Consider the following 18,214-nt stretch of genomic DNA (forward strand, 5'->3'; position numbering starts at 1 on the left):
TTCATTGAGGAATTGATTATTCATTTTTATAAACATCATTTTTTCAACGTTCTGAGGAAGCAACCTCCTTCGCCGCTCACTGACCAGGTTCCCCGCTGCACTAAAAACTCTTTCCGAGTACACACTGGAGGGGGGACAACTCAGGTAAAATAGAGCCAGTTTGTACAGGGGCTTCCAAACTGCCTTTTTTTTCCTGCCAGTAACAATATGGACTGTCTGACATGTCTACTTGGATGGTGTCAGCAAAGTAATCATCCACAATTTTTTCTATTGTGACAGCATCCAATGCAGCGAGAGTAGACATGTCTGCAATGGTTGGCAGGTCCTTCAGTCCGGACCAGATGTTATCAGCATCCCCGCCAGTGCCTCTTTTGGGAAAACTGAGCTTTTTCCTCGCAGCCATAGATGTGGAATAAAATGAGGGTGGAGCTGTTGGCATGTCACGGTCCTCTTCAGAGGACAATCTCCTGACCAGCAGGTCTTTGCACCGCTGTAGACTTGTGTCCGCCGGAAACAGAGACACAACATACGCTTTAAACCGAGGATCGAGCACGGTGGCCAGAATGTATTCCTCTGACTTTAAAAGAGTGATTACATGCTTGGTGTAATCGCAATGGCTTACCAGCTCCTCCCTCACTTTCTCCAGCTGCTTCTGCAACAGCCTGATCAGGGGAATGACCTGACTCAAGCTGGCAGTGTCGGAACTGACTTCTCGTGTGGCAAGTTCAAATGGCTGCAGAACCTTGCACAACACGGAAATTAGTCTCCACTGCGCTTGACTGAGGCGCATCCCCACTCCTTTGCCTATGTCGTAGGTGGCTGTGTAGGCCTGAATGGCCTTTTGCTGCTCCTCCATCCTCTGCAGCATATAGAGGGTGGAGTTCCAGCGCGTCACAACCTCTTGTTTGAGGTGATGGCAGGGCAGGTTCATGCTTTTTTAATGTGCCTCTAGTCTGCGGTAGGCACTGGCTGAATGCCGAAAGTGTCCAGCAATTTTGCGCGCCACCGCAAGCATCTCCTGCACACCCCTGTCACTCTTGAGGTAATGCTGCACCACCAAATTAATGGTGTGGGCAAAACATGGGACGTGCTGGAAATTGCCCATATTTAATGCCCGCACAATGTTACTGGCATTGTCTGACACCACAAATCCCCATGAGAGTCTAAGTGGGGTAAGCCACTGGGAGATAATTTCCCTCATTTTCTCTAATATGTTGTCAGCGTTGTGCCTCTTATTAAAGCCTGTAATACACAATGTTGCCTGCCTTTGCACGAGCCGCCATTTTGTAGTTGCTGCTACTGATGCAGCTGTTGCTGTTGCTGCGGAAGGGGATGCATCTACCCAGTGGGCTGTCACAGTCATATAGTCCTTCGTTTGCCCAGAACCACTTGTCCACATGTCCGTGGTTAAGTGGACAGTGGGTACAACCGCATTTTTTAGAGCACTGAGGACACTTGATCGTACTTCTCTGTACATTTTTGGTATCGCCTGCCTAGTGAAGTGGAATCTCGACGGGATTTGGTACCGGGGACACAATACCTCCATCAACCCTCTAAATCCCACTCCACTGATGGCGGACACCGGGCGCACGACTAACACCAACATTGCAGTTACAGTCGCAGTTATACGCTTTGCAATAGGGTGACTACTATCGTATTTTGTGGTCATGGCAAACGACTGTTGGACGGTCAATTGTTTTGTGAAAGACTTAGCGGTCTTACGACTTCCCCTCTGGGAAGATAACCGACTAACAGCAGCAACAGCAGCAGTGGCAGTAGTAGGCGTACCGCTGCAGGATTCCTCGGATGAATCCCGTATTGAGGAGGACTCAGTCTGGCTGCTGACTTGGGCTGCAGGACTGAATCTGATGGAGATTGTGGAGGAAGTTGACGAGGAGGGTGTTGCTGGTGTGTATCCAACTGGACCACGGGATTTAGGTGTCCCTGTACCGATGAGGGTCCTAGCCCCAGTTCCTGAACTAACCACTGAACTATGAAGGTTATTCAGGTGACGTATAAGGGAGGATGTTCCTAGGTGGGCAAGATCCTTACCCCTGCTTATTTGAGCTTTACATAAGCTACATATGGCCATACATTGGTTGTCTGGATTTGGATAAAAATAACTCCAGACCGAAGAGGTGCATTTTTTGGTCTTCTGACCAGGCATGACGATGGGCTTTTTCATCCCATGGACATCAGCTGTTTCCCCCCCTGGTGCCTCATTTACAATAACCACATCACCATCCTCATCATCAAGTTCCTCCACAGCGCCAGCTACATCATCAATAGCCTCCTCCCGAGCCACCTCTTCCCGTACAGTGATGGGAAGGTCAGGCTTGACAACCACCAACATCCTTGGACTCGCTTTGTGGATTTGTGATAATTTCTCTTTAGAAGGCAGAGTTGTTTGCTGTTTTGTTGCTGACAGCATAACTCTCTTCAATTTTTTGTAGGGGGGGGGGGGGGGAGGAGGAGGAGGGCTAAGATCCGTGGGTGAAGCTGAACCACTAGTCATGAACACGGGCCAGGGCCTAAGCCGTTCCTTGCCACTCCGTGTCGTAAATGGCATATTGGCAACTTTACGTTTCTCCTCAGATGATTTTAAGTTTCTCTTTTTGCTACTTTTTCTTAACTTGGGCATTTTGGATTTTACATGCCCGGTACTACGAGATTGGGCATCGGGCTTGGAAGACGACGTTGATGGCATTTCATCGTCTATGTCATGACTAGTGGCAGCAGCTTCAGCATTAGGAGGAAGTGGGTCTTGATCTTTCCCTACTTTATCCTCCAAATTTTTGGTCTCCATTATATGTAGCACAAGATACTGCAGAATGTGTGAACTTGGTAATATTGCAGTACCAATGGACTTATACTGCTGTATTGGTTTTGCAAATTTGGTTATAATTATTATATATTTTTTTTTTTTTTTAAATTTTTTATTTTTTTTTACTTTTTTTTTATTTTTTAAAAACTTGGGAATAATGGGGAAATAACTATGCCCTTAGAAGCACAGAGCACAGGACACAGCACCACTGGACTGAACAGGACACGGCACAGGACCCAGCAGCACTACGGAACTCAGCAGGACAGAGCACAGGACACAGCACCACTGGACTGATACTGCAGAATGTGTGAACTTTGTAATATTGCAGTACCAATGGACTTATACTGCTGGATTGGTTTTGCAAATTTGGTTATAATTATATATATATATTTTTTTTAATTTTTAATTGTAATTTTTTTTTTACTTTTTTTTTATTTTTTAAAAACTTGGGAATAATGGGGAAATAACTATGCCCTTAGAAGCACAGAGCACAGGACACAGCACCACTGGACTGAACAGGACACGGCACAGGACCCAGCAGCACTACGGAACTCAGCAGGACAGAGCACAGGACACAGCACCACTGGACTGATACTGCAGAATGTGTAAACTTTGTAATATTGCAGTACCACTGGACTTTTACTGCTGAATGTGTGAACTTGGTAATATTGCAGTATACCAATGGGCTTATACTGCAGGATTGGTTGTGCAAATTTTGTGGTAATTAAAAAAAATTAAATTAGTTTTTGGTATTTTTTTAAATAACTTTTTTTTATTTTTTTAAACACAGGGGAATATTGGGGAAATAACTATGCCCTTAGAAGCACAGAGCACAGGACACAGCACCACTGGACTGAACAGGACACAGCACTGGACCCAGCAGCACCACTGACCTCAGAAGGACAGAGCACAGCACACAGCACCACTGGACTGATACTGCAGAACACAGCACAGCACAGCACAGCACAGCACAGCACAGCACAGCACAGCACAGCACAGCACAGCACAGCACAGAACTAAACAGCACAGAACTAAACAGCACAGCACGAGATCTACCAGGACAGAGGACCACCTAACACACCCTCCCTCTACCCTGATCAATGCCCGAGTGAAGATGGCGGCGACTAGCGGGGAATTTATAGGATCCGAGTATCGCGAGATCCGACAACGGGATTATGAGTCAGAGCCTCAGTTTCAGATTTGAATTTGGCGCCAATACCCGGATCTGTCTCGGATCCGACTCGGATCGGCAACGTTCGGGTGGGCTCGGATTTCATAAATCCGAGTGCGCTCATCCCTATTAAAAACTGGAGGCAAAATGTAATTTGTAAGACTGGACCCCAATGGTTCCAGAGATACACCCCCCCCCCCCTCCTCCCAGCTGGCCACTGTAACTAAGGGTACTCCAGGCATGAACTCCTGGAGCATTCTGAATACAAGGTGGTCACAAACTAACTGGGTAGAGCTGCTGCTTGGTGTGTAAGTAAATAACATGTATACATGGTAATAATATAAACTTCTTTGCTTTTTCAGCCATAAGATGCTCCATGTTCCAAGGAGCACCAGAAAGGGTTGACTTAAAAGTGGAAACATAAAATCACTACCACCTTCTCTCTCTGTATCCAGAGACACCATACCATGTAGTAGTAAAGGTGGCACAAGTATGTACTGTGGTACAGAGTCCCTGCTGTGCCTCGTCAATAGATACCCTGCATCTAATGAGCAGGTGAGATAGTATGAATGTCTCTCACGAGCAGCTACAATAGGCATAAAACGAAACCACATCTCTACATTCAAACTGGATGCGGTCTCAGCTGTTCATTGAACCAGCATCAGTAAATGAGGGGAAAGGTGCACAGTGTTATTCAAGCATACTGGAAAATATTATTATGGAGGATGAACACACCTGATGGACCAATTGAAATAAAAGATTGCAAAGAATTAACTGCAAAAAATAAATATGTACATGACCTGCAATTACCTCAAGTGACTCCTTCAAGTCTCCTATAAGGACCAGGTCTTCATCTTCATCATCACTGAGCTGGTCTAGAGAACAGTAGTGGGTGCTGTAAGCAGAGTGTTCATCAATGGCAGTCAACCAGTCCTGAAAGATAAAGGTAATTTTTAATACGAAGAATAATTATCTTGATGAAAAATAAACCAAGAGCCCCATAGGGCACATAAACCTGGGTACACACCTAGGCAATCTTACTTCAGATGCAATTTCTGTAACGATCTCACCAAAGACTGAAAGTCCCGATGATCATGCAGATTCATGTGTACACACCTACACAATTGACCTTCAGATATGTGATCATCTCTCATAACCATCTGCTGAAAAGATTCTGACTCTACACTCTATAGAGATCTGCCTACACTGCTGGTCGTGAGTACATACACGCTTACACGTTTGCCCGACATTGTTCCATCGTTGATAATGATTTTGGGAAGTTTAGAAAACCAAATTAAAAAATGTGATGCGTTTTGGTCCGATAAAACATGATCGTGGGAGCGAACACACTCTTGCAATATCTGACCAAATGGTTGTGACTCGTGTCATCTGCACGATAATTTCATAGATCTGTATCCACCTTAAGAAAGACAGTTAACATTTCTGCAAGGTTCCATTTTCTCCGTTTCTACAAGAATAATAAATGGTGCATATTTCTTTTGAAGGCTAAAAGTGTAGTAATGTGGGACAAAAGCGGTTGTAAACTTGGTAAAACAAGTAATAAATTCCAAAAGTCAAAAGTGAGCTAGGTTTACCTTGTGAATAGTAGCAAATAATTTTTGTTAAATGCAACATGTCCAAATCAGGAGCATCTTCTACAAAGGCCAGGGCCAGGCATAAGAGAAGCACAGTGAGGTTGCCATCAGCAATATAGAAATACATATACAATATTCAGCTGGTAAGTGTTGGTCTTGTTGCTAATAATTAAAGAGTAACAGGCAGATGGAATATAATGCTAGATAGCAATGTTTATTTATGAACTATGATGCATATTGGAATATGTCAGTCATTCTCACACATGATGGTTTTCACATTTTAGTGAAGTTACAGTGAGCCAGCCATACATCACCCTATATCTTCAAATTCAAACACAGCCACAGCTGGAAAACGGTACAAAGATGCAAAAACAGCCAATATATATCGTTCTATGGGGCAGATTCAATTCCCTAAATATCCGTGCAAGGTGCCTCCGGAACTGGCGTGCGACACCTCGCGTGGATATTTTTTGACAAAAGTAACGTTGATTTTTATTCACGCTCCATAGTGATGTGAGCAAAACTCAGAGTTATTTTTTACTGTAGTAACAGTAAAAAAAGCACGTCCACAAATTTCTTAGGAATATCTGCTCCTATATCTCTTAAAACACTCATAATGAAATGCGCAAAGTTAAGAAAGTTTTATTTAACTTTCCTTTTCATGTAACTTACTTCCCTTGTGTTCTTGGGGTTTTTGGACAGAACTTTGAAGTTGTGGATGCTGTCATCAAAGCATTTTACGGAGAAAGAAAAATTGTCTGATTTCACCTGCAAAGGATAACAAGCATTGATCTAGTATGGTTGTCACAGTCACTCCATGAGGCATATATGTGTTGGAAAGCATGAGAGCACTGTTATATGGGGGCTAGCCATAAAGTGTCTATAGTTTTCATGATATCTGCCACAACTGTAATTGAAACTTGTTTTTTTTTTTTATAAACACTAAATTAAAACAATCAATTGATCATTTGTAGTAGTGTTGTAAGATGTCTAGAACTCCCCACTATTAAAAACACAAATGAAATGTCAAAATAGAAAAGAGAGAGAAACAAAGTGCTCAAAATCAATATCACCATCATTCAATACGGGTGACATGCAGATGATCTATTCTATAAAGGAAAAGAAAAATATTATGAATTTGACAGCTAGCAAGACTGAATACTATTCAAATGTGTAACAAAAAAAACAAAAAAACATATAAAAGGGGGTGAAAAAAGTGAAGACACAAATGAGGATAGAGAACATTAAGGAAGGGGAGATGAGAGGAGGTAAAGATGAGTTTAAAAGGTCCCAGGTGAACCTTTGTGTCAAAATACTCAAACTATATGTATGCAAGTTCAACTCCCTCCAACACCATGTTTATTTTATTTTCTATTTAACCTGTGCAAAAAGGGAATCCTGATCTCCCCACACATTTTATCCTTCACCCACACATTAGTATAAGTCCCAACACAAATATCTTTATACAGTGGTTTTTGCAATTTACAGTTGAGTATTGCAATGGTAGGTGTACAGATGTAAAAATATTTACATAAAAAAATATTTAAATGAGAATTTACCCTTTAAAAGCCTGCATGGACAATACAATCATAAAAATGGATAAGTGAGAGTATTCACAAATCTCTACATAACATTTAGCTCAGTATATAGAGCAAGTCACAACCAATAAAAGTTGTAGTTTCATTTTAGTCACATGGTTGAACACTTTAAACCATACTTGCGAACTCTCCCGAATGTGCGGGAGACTCCCGCATTTTGCGAGAGTCTCCTGGACTCCCGGGAGAGTGTGGCAATTTCCTGAATTCTGCCCACTTCACTAGGAAGTGCCCACTTCCTAGTGAAGTGGGCAGAATTAGAATTAGGTCCCAAACGCATTGCAGCATTTGGCCCCGCCCCCGCTGTCAAATGACATTACGTCATTACGTCCCAGGGCGATTTTTGGCACCCCGCTCCCTCACGCCCACCTCCATCGGCAGGCTCCCAGGAGAGAGCTGAAGAAAGTTGGTAAGTATGCTTTAAACTCAGTTCATACCGTGCAGATGGCTTGTGTTAGGTGTTTGCAACCTTGCCGATTGACGAAGTTTAGTGCATCGGATCTAAAGAACACAATTGAACTTATTAGAAGACCATGTGTTTATGTCTTATGAAATACCTATCTAAATGCAGACTAAACTACAATCTTTCAAAATAAATAAAAAAATGCACAATTACTGCCCTGTTAAATTATGTTGTATAACAAAATTTTATAATATGATTGCCAGTGATAAATCTAGGGATTGGGATTAGTAACCCCTACCCTCAAAAAACATTTTAAAAATAAATAAATTTTTTATCATAAAAAATACTCACTGTTTCTGATACCAAGAAACAACACCACGCTCCAAAACTACCCAAAATAACTTCCAGCCAAAAAAGCGTGAGCTCTGCAAGGTATAAAATGTAAGTGATCATTTACTAGTATGCAAAATTCCAGTATATAGTATTTGCATAAATAGTGCATAGCAATTACATCATTTCTAATCCATATTTAATTCAGTACTCAGTCTTTAATAACAATCAAATATAACATAACATAGGAAAAAGTATTAAACATGCTTACATATGCTGACAAGGTGAAAACTCAAAGTTAAAACATTAGACAAAGAAGCAAATTGTTCAAATATAAAATGTTAGTAGTTAAACTTGGTTACATGCACTTTAAAATGACTCGATTATGTGTATAATATATATATATATATATATATATATATATATATATATATGTATATGTGTGTGTGTAAATGTATATATAATATCTATCTATATATCTATATATAATATCTATCTATATATATATATATATATCTATCTATATTATCTATCTATCTATACTGTATAAATGTATATTTAAGAGAATGTGACCATGCTCGTTACAGAAAGACTGTAGTGATCTGCTGAATTTGCACCATATTTAGTCAGAGCCGTGGAATTTAACATTGGCACTATCCAGAAGAGATGTTACAGTACTTTCCCACCTTGCTATAGCAAATGGCTTTGTGCACCTACACGACAGGAATGGAAGCGTAGGGAGAAATTCTCTCTGACCAAAGATGCTAACTGGCCCCAACACATAAAATAACAAGTCCAGTACAATGTGGATAAACGTCCTTCACAAAGACATTTCCAGCTTGAGAACAGAATTTAGAGCAATTACTTTGAAACAAAAAAGTGTTTATTTCAGCTATGGAACATTGTTGTAGTAGGAAAAAATACATCATATACTGCCATGTATTGTCCCGTGGGAGAAATGAGCTTTATAATAGTTATTATCAAATGAAGCAAGTTGTTATTTGTCACAGCAGTTATATGCCATATTCCACTGGCCTTAAGGAGTTTTCTGAAGCCATTTTTCCTACTTTTATAACAAGATGATGTACTGGACCGCAAAAAACATCCCCCCCCAAAAGAAAACACTATTTGTGGATGATTTAGTAATTAACACATTTATCAAATGAGACGTACCTTGAGTAATGGACCATCAAATCTCTGGAGATTTTTCATTATATACTGAAAATAAATAACAATCCATTATTAAGCACCAGTCAGTAAGATTTAAGTTATATACACACTTCCATGTTTTTACCTTTCCAGCCTTGACTTGGAGAATTTGCTTTATTTCTGTTCGTTGGGCAAGATCTATTGGCTTTTGGTCTGTAACACACATAAATAACATTAATAAATTGCTCTTTTCTGTGTACATAAGATCTACAACTAGGTAAAGAAATGAGAGTATAGATATAGGAAGTGTTCAACTATCATTTAACACTGCATGACTTCATTCATGCAAGACGCATTGACTTTTTACAGTAATACACTGCATCAGGTCAAGTGCATTTCCCAAAGCATGATATTGAAATCTCTGCAATACACCTGTCTGCCACTGACAAAATTGTACGACTCATCTCCGATTCATTAACAGGATGCACAAGTGGACTGTTCTTTTTGCATTACATTACTATGTTCACGTCCCAACTTAAATTAACAAATCCGTAGCATCTGTGATCTGAACAGATATAACGGAGTTACTTGTGAAAAACACACACGGCTGAATATCAGTGAACTACAATTACTTTACCCTACAATACACTGTGTGTCGGATATGTTGGTCTAATTAATAGTGCAGGACTGGACTAGATTTACAGCGCCTCTAGCATGCTCCACAAAATTACATATCAGACCTGCACTCCTCCAAAAATTAGGCCATTTACATGCACAAATCTATGCACCTGGTAGAAATAAATGAGCATTTGCACATATTGAACTGCACAGCGGCTCCTAAATTTGCACTACAGAGCACACATTTTGCGTTTTGTAAATTACCCAAACTGGCTTTATAAAGTCTAAGCACAATACCTCAGGGGACAGAATGGACTTACCCTGCTACTCTGTGCTGGGAAAAAGTTTTATAGAGTGTTCTGGGATTCCTCTTACCATCAGTAACCTGCCATTAATGTCCACTCCTACTGGAGCTACTCGGCCACCACTCGCTGACTATAAGTGTCACCTGCAAACCAATGCGATGCCCCCAGACCCAGTTGTAGCACAATAGTGGCTGACACCACCAGGCTCATTCTCCAGCACCTGGAAACATTTAATTCTGGGTGATGTGTAGCTGCTGAATTTCTTTGCTGGTGACTGTGGCTGGTCCTCCCAACCACTTACTTTGGATTAGAACTGCAGGATAGCAGGGCATTGACTCTAGGTATTGGGTTCAACACAGGACAGTCATTAAACTAAAACATGTCTAGTAACACATGCAAAGTGTGAGAGGAGGGAGGACCTGGCCACACCTCAGTTCATGTCTTTGTTTCTTCTTAGCAAGGTACTGAAGGAGAAGAAAATCAACATCAGGCTGTTGACGGACATGGCGAAGGACATGGTTCCTTCCCCATAAGAGAAGGTATTATTGGTGGATGATTTTAACCAAGTGGCTGAGATCTTAATTTTGTTGTGCAACCATCTTTGGTGGGTGAAGTCCATTGGGTGATTGTACATAACTTATAGAAAGGGTAATCAGTGGGATAAACTCTAGAAAATAACTTCTGCTGAAAACCACACACACACACACACACACACACACACACACACACACACACACACACACTTGGTATTTTTAGATGAGGTTACAATTTTTCCACTTTAAAATATGCAGTTCAGTGTTAACCAGGTTATGACCAGAAAGATAGCCACAGCTCTCTCTATAGTGCTGCAGAATATGTTCGCACTTTATGAATGAAAAACTACAAACTATAAACAACTGTAATAAACTAATTGACTACAATATGTTAAAATAAACAGTTAAACACATTTATCTTGCTCTTATACACTCCACAGTGGGTTCAAAATGCAGGAACAATCTACTACTTCTGTATAAAAAAGCCACTAGGCCAAAAGTAAAAAGGAAAGCCAACATGGTAATAACTATTTCCTATAATCTCCATTTCAACAAAATTTTTATATGCAAAACACATATATTTGGCACGTGGACAAAAATTTCCGATGGCTGCACCTTAGATCACCTCTCACATAATCATCTCACATTACAAAGTAGTGCCTAGGGTAGTTCTGTCACTGGCACTTGAACCAGGCAGCCGTATCCGTCCATAGGTGGCCAGCTTAAGCAGTGACCTGTGACCTAAATATCTGGCATGCTGGGACTTGCATTTCCACCACAGCTGGCCAGCCCCTGGTTATCCAACCAGTATCATATGAGCAATTTATCCATTATAATATCTGTAGAGAGGTGCCATGTTATTTTTTGTTAGTGCTAGTATAGTCTTAACAGGAAGACCGGGTCCACCTAATTAGTCAGTGATGATACAGCTAATAGAAACAAAATCAATATTTGGGGGGAGGACCATAGCTCCCTTGTAGATATAATTACCAGCCCCGATGCCAGTCAGTCAGTCAGGCTATTCCTTTAAATGGGGAAACCAGCAGGACAACATCCTCAGTTATACTGATAACCAGACTAGTCCGTTCAACATTGGTTCCAATACAGGGAGAAAGGGGAGAAGGGGGTTGTAAAAACGCATTGCTCTCAATTATCAGACATTTACTAAAATGTGCTGCAATTCTACCACACACACCCCAGTGAGGTTTCGGGTAATGAATGAATGGGACCCACTGAGGGGTCTCTTTGCCATCCCTGGTCCATGCATAATGTCCATTATACCTAAAAAGCTACAAATAAAATATACCTTACAAAAACAAAATTTGAAATTAATAAAATAAAACACCCTCTTCACCTCTTTGTGAATGGAAATAGTTTACTTGGACATTTGTAGACAGTGGAGGCCATTTTCTTAGGGCAAAAGGCCACCCTACACTGCAAATACAGCTTTGTACTGGTCATGTTCCTTGATTTGTGCAAATGCACCTAGGTTTCCTCAAGGGTGGATAGGTTTGCAAAGCAAAATGGCCGCAGTTGCAGATGAGCAGAGGTTTGCACAGCAGAGTTGAAGGGTAGGGTGGAGTTGAAATTGATCCAAATAAACTACGGAAGAGATGAATTGGTGCAGAACAGAAATGTATTTTTTTCTGAGCAAGATTATTTTAAAAAGAGACTAAAGAGGTGGCGAGAGCTCAGCATACCTCTATGGTGGTGGGGGATCGTTGAGGTACCCCATGGAATGAATGGTTGATGAACAACTACACAAAACTAGTTTTCAACACTTTACTATACATACCTATACTCACCACACACACACAAAAAATATTTTATTATATAAAATCGATCCACCCTCTCACTACTCTTCACTGCATTAATTTGGCATTTGTTGTTTGTCGTGACAGGATGGGTTGTTTTTTATGTCCATTTTATTTCCTATTTGGATTATGAGCTGATCAAAAAAGAAGAAATATTTTATGTATGACAGTTCCCCCAGCATATTTGGGAGCAGGCCCATTGCCTGTTTGACGAGGGGCCAAAGTACATAATAACTGAGAGAATATGAGTGAAATGACAGATTTCAGGGAAAAATTTCCTCAGAGGTTGGCTGCAGTACCCAATAAAGGAGGCGGCCAGGTCACTGCCAAAGCAGTGTGAAGAAGATGAATAGTGGCAGCATTGGGGATCTGCCATATAAAGTCGCCATGTCTAACGAGGGGAGAGCATGTAAAGAGACCCTATGCAGAGGGTTGCTGCAAGATGCTGTGCAGCAGTATTTAATGTGACCCTATTACGGTAATAGTGCGCAGAAAAACTTATTACGGTAGTTTTCTCGCTGGATTTCAGCTCGCAGCTCCATGAGCCGCGAGCTGAAATCCAGCCATTACCGTAATAACGGTAGTAGTTTTAACGCGGCAGGGAATCCGGACAATTGAATATGCCCCTTAGTATCGGACTACACTGCTGGTTGTGAGTGCATACACACTTATACATTTGAAAGACATCATTCCACTGTTGATCAGGACTTTGATTTGGTTTTATAAACTTCCACAAACGATATGGTGAGCTTTGGTACAATAAAACATGAACGTGGGAAAATACACACTAACGCAATATCTGACCAAATGGTTTATAGTGAGATCTGCGCGATAATTGCATGAAATCACTGTAGTGTGTTCCCACATTTACATAAACTTAATAAAGCAATGAACAAGATTGATTTATTCAATCAAACCATATTTTAAAATCATGTGTGCGCCATTTATTTTTTCCCCTTGTGATATAATGTGCAGGAATCTTAGGAATCGCTGTTCATTATACAGGGATTACTGGGGTGGCAACTACAGTCCTACATCCTATAGAGACACAAGCCCTGCGCTGATCAGCCTGGAGCTGGATTTCACTGTAGCGGGGGGACCCTATGTTGTCGTGAAAGTCAGCCCAGGCTGGCTCACACTGTGTATGGTTGAGGATTCAGTGCAGTCAAAAGTAACCTGATACACTACAGGGGCTGCGTGAGTTGCCCTCTCACCTCCAAATAGGCCATACATTACTCTTGATCTCTGTACAGAGACACCCATCTACAATAACATACCATGAGTGTTTTATTATTGCCAACTCCTATTGTTCAGTGTAAACTGTGGTTCTCATAGAAACCGGATATATTATTATTGTTATTAATCTCAATTTATAGGGCACCACATAGGTCCGCAGCGTCGTACAGAGAGAAAACAACAAGAAAAATACATAGTATAACAGTACAATACAGCAGACAAATAACACTTCATTGTCAACTGGGATGCAAGGGGTATATTCAGCGCAGACTAAAAGTGACCTTTAGCATGGGCACAAGTAACAGGAACCCAAGGAGGTGGTACACAGTGTAGCTGGTGAGCAAAACTTATAGGTAATGAGAACAGGATGGAAGAGGGCCCTGCTCACTAGAGCTTACAATCTAAAGGGAAAGGGGCAGACAAATGGTTGACACATGGTATGAGCTAATATAAGGAGATCTGAGGGCAACAAGGAAAAGTGGTAGAGAGGGAAGATGAAAGAGGGTGAGGTATACTACATGGTGAAATGGGTAGGTAGAGGACTGATAGGCTTTTAACTATAACTATAGTTATATAGCGATATATAACTAGTTATAGTGATAGTCACTATAACTGTAAATCAGTTTATGCAAATATGGTTGGCTCAAAACATTATCAATGATTTGAGGCTCAAATAAATGCTGTGACTGGTTCAGAAAAAGTCCAGAAGTAAACTGTTGAAGAAGCTGGTTGTTTTATGTTGCAGATGGGCAGAGGATAATTCACCCATCAAAAATGTAAAGGTTTTTACAATTTAAAACTGGATGCATTAGAAAAAATGGGTGAAATTCAATAGCTAACATTTTAAATGTAATCTTAATGCTCATCTGTAAAAGAAAGTCAATCCCTGGGATGTACAGCCTGTAACCACTTTGTTATTGAAATACAAAAACGGGTATATCACTGGCTGCCTGGCCTTAGCCTACCATCTGTCTGAAGCAATCACCGGGAATATGACTTTCGCGACTTATATTCGGATGTAAAAGACTTACTGTTTTTATTCTTGATATTAGCATCTGCTCCACTTTTGAGAAGTTTTAAGGCACAACGCTTCATCCCCCGATACGCAGCACAATGTAGAGGGGTATTACCCATCTGGTCAGTGCAGTTGATGTCGGGTGGTTTACTTCTGTTTAGCTAGATGAAAATACACATTTCAGTTTAATGTGGCATTCTTTGTTTAATTTAAATTGACTAAAATTAAATTAACAGTGTATATTATTTTTGAAAATAACCACTCTTCTACCATAATATTGAACACGAGAAACTGCTGTCAAGGTGTTCCCCTAACAAACTTACATCCTCCTTATAGACAGAGAGCAAATGTCACTTTGAGTCAACATAACACATTTGTGCCTTACAATATCACGAGAGAAAAAGGGAGAAAAGAACAGTACACTCGCAGGACTTCATAATACTTTAAACGATCACAAAACAAAATACACAAACTGCACCAATACAGATTAAAATGCAAAACAATGTAAAACTGCAAAAAAATACATGTGACATAACAAATAATTGAATGGATAAACTAGTTTCCATGTTATAATCATTATCCTTATTCTAGGTTTTACAAGTCTTAACAGTGTTCTCTCTATACTTCCCCAGACCAAAATACCATCCTTGCTTATCGCCTGATGTTATAAATAGGCGATATATTCAAAATAAATCAATAAATTACTCATGTTAAAGTGTGTGGATCATGTTTAGTGGAAAATTAGTGTTTAGCTGTTTTACCACAAAATGTTTAAAAACACCACTCATTTGTAAATCTGAATTACTATGTGGAATATCAACTTTCCTTTTTACACCATGCATTGCTATAATGGTAGTTATTCCATAGCAGACCTCCATCGCAACTTAATACAGTTGCGGTTACATGTACCATTAGTAGCATCATTTTGAATGTCTTCTAAAATAGGAGACAGGTATTTAGGTGTGCATCTAGCTGAAAGATAAACAGGTGGAGGACATATGTGTGACAAAATAATTGTATGAAGTTTGATTTTACTTAGCCTGCTGTATCTGTGGGAAAACAACTTTTCAAAGCATCTGACAGGGTATGTCTGTCGTAAGAGTAATCAAGCAGAACAGCTGATGAGAACTCCTTTGTAAAGGGAAAGTGGGAATGTCACCTGCCCATCAAGCTAGGACTGTGGGAGGAGTGTCAGGTATAAAAAAAAAGTTGTCTGCTCTCATTGTTCAGGATGACCAATGCTGAATAAGTCGGCCAGTGTCTAGAGAGCTGGTGTCCGTTAATTTAGCGTTCGGGTCACAAAAAACTGTATGGAATCTTTAGGTGGTCAAGTACTTTGCCATCCTGACATTAAAGCAAAGTAAAAAGCAAGATGTTTCACGTTTTACCAGATGTGTGCTCATGCTACGGTATTTCTCTCTAAGGCACAAATGTACTGGTCTACTGTACAATCATTTGTGTAAGTGAACATATTAATTTTGTTTGTATTATGCACACACAACAAATGTAATATGTACATCATGGGCCTGATGCAGAATGGACTACAAAATGTGTGTAATTTACCCATTAAATGGTGTATCTACACCCATATGCTGAGCCGTATGCATCATGAAATCCATTCAGGTTGGCATCAGTAGCATATAAGCTCTGTTTACTCCAGACATACATCAAAGACACCTGTGTCCCACTTGTGCCTAACTCATCCATTCGTTTAATGTGCAACAAACACTTTCACTTTTAGACATCAATAAAAAAACTTTAAGAAAATAAAAAATAAAAAACAACCTCTCTTCTGATACAGCAGAAACAACTACTAGGGCTAGATTTACTAAGCTGCGGGTTTGAAAAAGTGGGGATGTTGCCTATAGCAACCAATCAGATTCTAGCTGTCATTTTGTAGAAAGTACTAAATAAATGAAAGCTAGAATCTGATTGGTTGCTATAGGCAACATCCCCACTTTTTCAAACCCGCAGCTTAGTAAATCTAGCCCCTAGTCTCATGTACAAAAAAAAGAAAAAAGTTTTGTTTAAACACACACAAAAAAGTATAACATATACCCAATAAATAAAGCACAAGCAGCTGGCTAATGCTGTAGATTGTCATTATCATCATCTGCAATTAGCACGTGCACGACAACCACAAATACAGCTTTCTCAAGCATATACGCGTCTATTTCTCTGACTGCATCTATTCGCAATTGCGTGAACATGCTCTTACTTGACTTACCCTACATTACAACATAATCCTGTCTCTCCAGTCGCAGGCTGAATCACGCAAATCTGCATATGCATGCGCCCACTTTCTGGCCCCGGACAGACCGATTTCACGCAAGATATGCTACTGAACCTGGCATAGTACTCACTCAGCATCAGCCCCCAAATGTGTACACATGAGAACCACTGGTTACTAAAAAATAAGCTCTATAAAACATTATTAAATAAGTTTCAGTCCATTTTAACCATGAATGGCTTGTGTGGATCTTAAGGTTAGATATGCATTTGTACTTAAAACACAAAGCTAGAATACATAAACTAATTACTAGCGGAACTCTAGTAGATAAAATTGTCAGAATACCAATTCAGATGATTATATTACATATATTAGATAATAGCTGTGGCAGGCTACAGGATGTAGCTAAATGAAGGTTTATTTTAAAACCTACCAGTTCTGATAATGTTGCAATGTTTCCTTCTCTTGTAGCACACAACAGAATCTCTTCCAGTTTCCTTTCCTGTGTTCGTTGTGCAGCTGATTACAGAATTAGTTACAACGTTCCATGAGAATTATATAGCAAAAACTGATTATTATATTTTTTTAAAAAATAAGCAAAAAAAAAAAATAACAGAAAACTTAAAAACCATTACCCTGACTGCTAGCAACATATTTTGGTTAAACATGTACAAATCCATTTTTATATAATTTTAGAGGAGATTATTTATAGTGCACAAACCAACTATTCAATTCCAGATTTCATACTTGTCAAAGACCTGTTTTCTCTTTTTTACATTGTTATTTTAATTGTAAATACTACAAAATAATATGTCTATGTACACTTTGACCCTTATCATTAAGGATAGCAAATAAAAAAATAAAAAAAAGGAGTAACCATGTTACAATGCAAGGGGTGCAAATTAGTTTATTATTTCGCACATAAGTTAAATACTGGCTGTTTTTTCATGTAGCACACAAATACTTCATAGCTTTATTTTTACACTGAAATCTAAAAGTTGATCTAGGACATGCTCTATCCCAATTATAAGTCTGTCCCCACATTTTAAATTTACCTCCCGCTCCAATGCAACATGGTTTTGCCCAGGTGCAAACTTACTCCTTTTTTATGCTTTGCTCTCCTTAATGACTCAGATTCTGCGTGTGTGGAAAACTTGTTCACAGCAACAGGGCTGCTGCTTCAATGAAATTAGATTTTTGGTGATTAAATAACAAGTATTTCGGAGGCTGCAGTACCATCGTTTTACAGAGATCAAACAGTGCATTTACACAACAGGATTTGGTTTCATACTGTGATATCTGGACATAAGTTTAATTATCATAGAATTTATATATACATATCTAAACAAATACTAAAGCAAAACAATGTAATTTCCTGTGTTGGACTTAGGGGGGA

General features: G+C 39.7%; 1 protein-coding gene across 2 annotated transcripts in view; it reads right to left on the bottom strand.

Annotated features, from left to right (window-relative positions):
* The window catches only part of OSBPL1A (oxysterol binding protein like 1A), a 122,905-nt gene that overhangs the window by 92,490 nt on the left and 12,201 nt on the right, over window positions 1–18,214 (bottom strand). For both annotated transcript variants that reach the window (XM_075213433.1, XM_075213434.1), the window contains 8 exons: window positions 17,252–17,337; window positions 14,605–14,749; window positions 9,213–9,280; window positions 9,092–9,136; window positions 7,940–8,013; window positions 7,623–7,686; window positions 6,263–6,358; window positions 4,806–4,928 (listed from right to left, as the gene is read on the bottom strand). In XM_075213433.1, the coding sequence (XP_075069534.1) occupies window positions 4,806–4,928; window positions 6,263–6,358; window positions 7,623–7,686; window positions 7,940–8,013; window positions 9,092–9,136; window positions 9,213–9,280; window positions 14,605–14,749; window positions 17,252–17,337 (701 nt within the window). The remainder of the gene's footprint in view (window positions 1–4,805; window positions 4,929–6,262; window positions 6,359–7,622; window positions 7,687–7,939; window positions 8,014–9,091; window positions 9,137–9,212; window positions 9,281–14,604; window positions 14,750–17,251; window positions 17,338–18,214) is intronic.

Source organism: Mixophyes fleayi, chromosome 5 (genome assembly GCF_038048845.1).
Source record: "Mixophyes fleayi isolate aMixFle1 chromosome 5, aMixFle1.hap1, whole genome shotgun sequence".
NCBI classification, from domain to species: domain Eukaryota; kingdom Metazoa; phylum Chordata; class Amphibia; order Anura; family Limnodynastidae; genus Mixophyes; species Mixophyes fleayi.